Source organism: Aptenodytes forsteri, unplaced genomic scaffold, assembly GCF_000699145.1.
Source record: "Aptenodytes forsteri isolate BGI_AS27 unplaced genomic scaffold, ASM69914v1 Scaffold256, whole genome shotgun sequence".
Classification (NCBI taxonomy): Eukaryota; Metazoa; Chordata; class Aves; order Sphenisciformes; family Spheniscidae; genus Aptenodytes; species Aptenodytes forsteri.
Window position 1 is genome coordinate 3,690,013 of NW_008795021.1, and position 6,588 is coordinate 3,696,600.

Sequence of the window (6,588 nt, forward strand, 5' to 3'; positions counted from 1 at the left end):
GAGAAACACACTGAATAATAATAAAGATCTTCTTTATTAAGAGATATCATGAATATCTTTTTGGTTTTTACTGTCAAATATTCATCTGTGGTTACTGGTATCTGTAGTCTATTCTGCTGATGTGCACTGAATTGCTTATATTTATAAAAAAAAAAGCTTCTGAGTTTTTGCCCCAGCAGAATGGTGGGGTCTCTGAACAGTATGGTTACAAAAGTTTCAATATCAAATTTCCCAAACAAGATCTTTTCAAAATCTCAGCACTACGACTCAGTTAAAAACACTCTATAATTTGGAACACGTCTGCCAGAATTTTTCACTGACTTTGTTGGATCTTATTAAACATATGTCAGTGAGACACTTAGGCTGCATATTTAAAATTATTAAGGTGCCAAAAGTCAAGCTAAGTGTTCAATGGCAATAATTAGCTCACCAGAAAGATATAACTGCAATTAAATGTTTGTACTAGGATAATTTCAAAATGGTCCTGTTAATTGATAGAAACTGTCAGCCTCCAAAGAGTGATTTGGAGTACTTCACAGGGAATAAAAATACTATACTTTAGAAAGCATATTATATGATCATTTCTCAAACATGTTCCCCAGATGAAGGAAGGAGGAAGAAATTACTCTGGCTATATAGAAGAGAAGGCTTCAGGGAGACGTTATTGCAGCCTATCAGTACTTAAAGGGGGCTTATAAAAAGGATGGTGGCAAACTCTTTAGCAGGGCCTGTTGTGACAGGACAAGGGGGAATGGCTTTAAACTAAAGGGGCGTAGATTTAGACTAGATATAGGGAAGAAATTTTTTTACAATGAGGGTGGTGAAACCCTGGCACAGGTTGCGACTAGATGACCTTTAGAAGTCCCTTCCAACCCAAACTATTCTATGATTCTATGATTCTGTATTTCAGTTTACTTCATTGCTTTTCAGCCATCTGGCTTTTGCCCTTTTTGATCGATGAGACACTGGTTATAGAGCAGTGGCTTCTCATTCCCACCTGTGTGTGAATTGTAAACAAGGAACTAACAAAGACTTGTGTTTTGCATTCGGTTACATAAAAAGGAAATAAGTGTGGTAAATTTTTGCTATTATGGCCTGCAAGGAGACAGCTCTCAATCAATTTTTATACTGAAATAATTCCAGAGCTTTACAAAATAATTTCCTACTCATACCAGTGTCAAGGTTTTGTAGAGTACTAGTAGGATTATATACAGTGATGTGGCAGTGGAAAACTCCAGGCTAAAGCTGAAAAAAACTTCAGAGAAGTGTATTCATATACAAAATGAAGAACTTGTCCCAAAAAGTATTTTGCAGCAAGCTAAGTTTGTGTCTGCTGTATTTCACTGATCTGAGGTGCCCAAGAAATGAAACTGACCTCTTAGTTATAATGGATAATATCGAGTGCCTGATAAAAGAGCACAGAAAACATTGATAAAAAGCAGTACTATAACAGTGTAAATTAAGTTAAAAGGAAGCTTATATATTTTTGCAGAATGACTTAGACTCAGTAACTTTCAGTACTTGTGAAGCACTTTTAAATTATGCAGTTACTTTTGACTAAAATACTGGTAAAAGAAGGAGAAGCAGAGCAAGTAGTAACTAGTCATATACTATTTCACAAATGTATTTTCACTTTCCTAAATTTTATATAATATGCCATACTTAGAGAACATTCTCTGCAATTTATGTACACCACAAGGGCTACACGTCAAAATGTAATCCCATATGTATGGCGTTGTTTGGGGAAGGTACTTGTATTAAGACACAAATAAAAATTAATTTGAAAATGTACATCGAGTTCTTGTTTGCACTTTATGTTAAAAAACCCCCAAAACATAGGAGCATAATGGGATTGCAAAACCTTCTTTACCAAGACTAAAAAGAAGGAATACCTTTTCGCCTTTTGACCCTGCTGGACCGGGATGTCCAGGTCTTCCTGTGGCTCCCTGCACAACACAGTATTGGTTTGTATTAGTTAAGAAACACTGAAACACAGTATTTTTGCATTGTAGCTTAGTTTTTAAAACTTGTACTTTTTGAAGGTCATTTAAACCTAATTATGCCTATCCTCCAGGTTTAAATATTTATTTTCTGTTTGATACAACAGCTGTGTCCTTCTGATAAGCCCTTTGAAGGGTAAAACTTGTGTTTGCGGTTGCATTTTCACCTTGGCAGACTAAATGCACTGACCTTAACTGGCACCTCTTGATACTGCTAAGAATCACGCTTTACTGCTAAAATGCCAATTTACATATTCCACATTAAACTTCCTAAATGTATTACAATTTTTGAAAGAAGGGAAGCATTAGTACCATCAGCAACCTAGGAATGAATAATGATCATACTAACTAATGTGATCCCATTCATTATGTAGAAAATAAAATTTAAAAAAATTTCCAAGAGGAGTTTTCCCAGAAATACCAAAATTTTTAATGATATTTTTCAGTGACTTTATGTATTGTCAGCTTATTCTCATACTTTTTAAATTGTGAAACCAAGCAATTACTTGGTTTCAGCATTAAATGTTTTCAGAATGCCTAGCTGGAATTATTTTTAGATTTTTATTACTAACATTATTACTGTAAGTTGGGTACAAATACATAATTAACTGCAAGTTCGCACATCGTAAGTCATGTAACCTCACAGAGTCTCTAGGAATGCCAAAACTCCAAACCCATTTAAGTTACATAAACTTTGAGCCCAGACAATGACAGTATTTTCAGTAACATCAACTCACAACATAGTTTCTTTTATTAGAGCCAGTACGGGTAAGATTTTACTATTGCTCTCCTAAAAGCCAAAAGAAAGGACAAGAAACTAAGAATATGAAGTTTTACTAGATAGTTATAGCAACCCCTACAGAGATAGATTAGATCACAGGTGATACCACACACTTACAGATGGTCCACTGGGTCCTGGTATGCCTGGCAGTCCAGGAGCACCTTGAAGGCCCTAGAAATTAAAAGAGCATATGTCTATTTCCTCTCCCACTTATACCTCAAAAACTACTTATATTCAGCATGTCCAGCAGTATTATAACTACAGTAAAGCGCATTTTAATCTAAAAGGTTGGCATTATTTTTAGGAATGAAAAAAAACCCCACCATGCAGGGAAGAGATTATCATTGAACAAGGTTAGAGGCAACTTCTTGCTTGACTGATAAACACCACTTGTCCTTCAACCTTTCACATTGTTAGCGTATGTCCTGTATATCTTTTTGTCTTTAGTTGTGCAGATAAGAGCAGGACATCTGGCTTTTCCTTAGAGATTAATTTTCTATTTCTTTTCAGTGTTTAGCAGCAGGTTTTGATTACGGTACTTTGAGCGTGTAAGTGAATTTATTTCAGAAACACTGAAATTTAAGTGCTAAACACTGAAAATATCAGAGCTAAGGCAGCTAACCAGCTATCAAACAGTGATGAAGCATGTGAATAGCTAACTTACTAACACAGCTCTATCCTGTACTCTTAAAAATTAGCATTTAAATGTATGTGAGGCTTTTAAATATACAAATGAGCAAAAATCCTCAGACAAAAATTAAATAGATGTTATTTAATTGAATAATAGCATTTAATCTTGCTGAAAATTCAGAATCGAGGGCTATTTATAGCAATACATTACTATCTCAGCAGTTTTAAAGAAGTGAATAACATTCTGTGCATTTCATTCTCGGTCTAGATATTTATTCAGGTTCAGATAAGAATGCAACTGCTATAGAAATGGAGTAATTTTACCTCATCACCCTTCTCTCCAGCAAGCCCAGGAAATCCACGTTCACCTTTGCTTCCCTATGAAAATATAACATTCAGACAAATACCTTCTATTAGAGAACAATGAATTTCATGCTCTGCAGGGCATTTTATGACCCACATTTAATATATGCTAGCATGAAGCCCTTACAGCTATAGTGCCTAAAACAGAAAAAAGGGCTCAATACTACCTGAAAGCTTTAAAACACGCCTCCCATCGAGGTGAAAGGAAATGACTGCTTTTTACCTAGTAGGCAAACTAGCCAAAAGGCCTGAGGGAGACATCTTATTAATACCAAAGAGCTTAAATGCTTGCTGAAATGGAGAAAGTACACTTTCATGGAATTATGCTCAACTATAGGGGATATCTGTATGCCAAAGCACGTGGCATTTCATCCTATTACAGTGAAGGAGAAGTTTGATGGTTATCAATGAAACTTCAAGTCCCAGTGAAATGGCTGCATTACTCCCATGGGAACAAGGTGCAAAGGCACAGGGTGGTCCAGCTGTTGCACACTTGAGGGAGATACGGGAAGCTTCCTTCTTCACCGCAGGATTCTTGTGTGACTGACTCACCTAAAATAAACATAAAGATGGCAATGCGCTACTGGACAGTCAAATCTGAGCTAGCTTTAATGGACACAAGACACAAAAGACCTATTCTGGCTTGGGATTCAACTCAGGCTATTTCGATCACTTTCCTGAGAGGAAAGGCGAACTTACACAGGAAGAGGGCTGAACCATAAAAATTGTTTGAACCTTTAGGCTGCTCAGATGCTACAGGGATAGGGATCAGACAAAAAAGTCAAGACTGTCAGAGGTAAGGGTCTGGCCTTTTACTTTTAACAAGCAACAAAGCAATGTAAAGTACTCTCTTCAAAACTTACCTTTGGCCCTTCTCTACCAGGGATGCCTGGAGGACCTCTTGTGCCGGGATCACCCTGAGGACCAGACATAAAGCAAAGTGATAAATAGCCATTTTGTGACACAGGCGGAAGGTCTGATCTATGCAGACTGCTTCCTTCCTGCCTTTGTGACTATCCCTTCATTTTACCCCAAAGCCTTCTCTTCAGTCCTTTCTTCTACACAAAGTACTTGTTCAGATATCCTTCCTTGTTTGCCTCCCCATCTCTCACACACTCTACTCAAACCATGCTAACAAATTTTTAGCTTCATTTTGAGAGGAATCATAAATGCCTTCATTTGGATAGTTCCAGATACACCTGTGTTTAGGTTTGAGGAGACCATCTTCCTTTTAAGGATTAGGTAGAGATGGAGACTACTTGTTACTCTTGCCAGCTTCAAATCTACAGTTATTTTAAACTAAATGATTCCTGCTTTGTTGAGAAAAGCATTTTCCAGCTAAATTACAACCTTATAGAAGCGCTAACCACAAAACAGAGAGAAATGAAGAATGAAGCATAAAGAATCGGTAAGAGAGAGAACTGACAAAGAGGTAGAAGAGCATGTACAGGAGAAAGAAAATACAATTACAAACAGAAAGAATCAGGGAAAAGCCCAAACACAGACCTAAAAGAAATCAAATTTGGGTATGAGAAAGTCAATAAACTCTAAGTACATGTATTAATAAAGGACAGTAGAATAGGATAATCTCTCTCCTCAAAAATGATGTGTGCTTTTCATATAGAAATCCTCCTGAGCACAATTTTCATCTTGAAATATGGCAGATCACTTCAATTTTTATTATTTTTCAAAATAATACCTTAGAAATTCTAGACTATTTTCCCCCTTTGGTATATTACCAATATTAATGCTACAAGGTAAAGTGGAGAATGCGGTATACTCGTAGCAATCCATACTGTGGGCTGGATGTACTGAACAGGCACTTGGCTGGCTACTACCTCACATACTGTTCAAATGCTATTTTGCAAAATGCCTATCAAATACATTTCTTGAGTATTTTTTAAAATCAAAACAAAACAAAAATGTCAAAATTATTTTAGGCTAGCCAAATAGTTCAGAATTGAACCTACAGAAACTTTCCAGTGCATATTTTGGTTTAAAAAGCATGCTTATAGTAAACAAAGATACTTAACCTCTGACAATGTTTACCTTCAGTATAGCACCCATGTCTCCCACAAGTGGCAGTGCAATCTGAAATTAAAAAAGGCAGCTGCAGTTAATGTTTTACACAACACTACCAATTCTGATGAGTTCTCATTGCTTCTAAAGTTTACATTGTTACATACATAACTGAGTACATATATATTGGCTGAAGCTATTTTTTACTGAAAACTCTAAAGAAAAATCAGGGTTTCAAATACAGTTTTTGAATGTTAAATATCGCTGTCTATCCAACCTAACAATGTAATTCTTTGTTACAATTTCAATAAAGTTGCTTAAAGCATGACAACAGCATAACTCCAGAACATAGTAAATTGTACTTTAAAATATTAATAATATATTGTTGTTTTTTGTAGCATACCAGCAACAACTTATTTCTATTGGAAATTCTCACAGACTATTCTCACCTGATTATCTTCAACTGTTTTCCTTCTGCTTTCTCCTAGGCTTTGACTCTACTGTGAACTGTAGCATGAATTGTGGAGATGCCAAAGCTAACTTCAATAGGCTAACTCAGATGCTGGAAATAATCCAGCTACAGCAACACAAGCAACAGATACAGTATTTTGTCCTGCCTTTGAACATTAAGAATTAGTGCAAAACCCTGTGGTGCCACAGCTAAATTGCTACCAATACTAAAGCTAACCCATTTATAGCTCAGCCAATAGGTTTACACTGTACTGCAATATAGAATCATAGAATCATTAAGGTTGGAAAAGACCTCTAAGATCATCAAGTCCAACCGTCCAACCG

The 6,588-nt window shown here is 36.2% G+C and overlaps 1 protein-coding gene across 1 annotated transcript in view; it reads right to left on the reverse strand.

Moving 5' to 3' along the window:
• The window catches only part of COL19A1 (collagen type XIX alpha 1 chain), a 204,223-nt gene that overhangs the window by 29,669 nt on the left and 167,966 nt on the right, over positions 1-6,588 (reverse strand). Inside the window, exons 31-35 of the mRNA XM_019471129.1 lie at positions 5,824-5,865; positions 4,638-4,691; positions 3,736-3,789; positions 2,899-2,952; positions 1,893-1,946 (exon numbers count right to left, since the gene is read on the reverse strand). Coding sequence (XP_019326674.1) covers positions 1,893-1,946; positions 2,899-2,952; positions 3,736-3,789; positions 4,638-4,691; positions 5,824-5,865 — 258 coding nt within the window. The remainder of the gene's footprint in view (positions 1-1,892; positions 1,947-2,898; positions 2,953-3,735; positions 3,790-4,637; positions 4,692-5,823; positions 5,866-6,588) is intronic.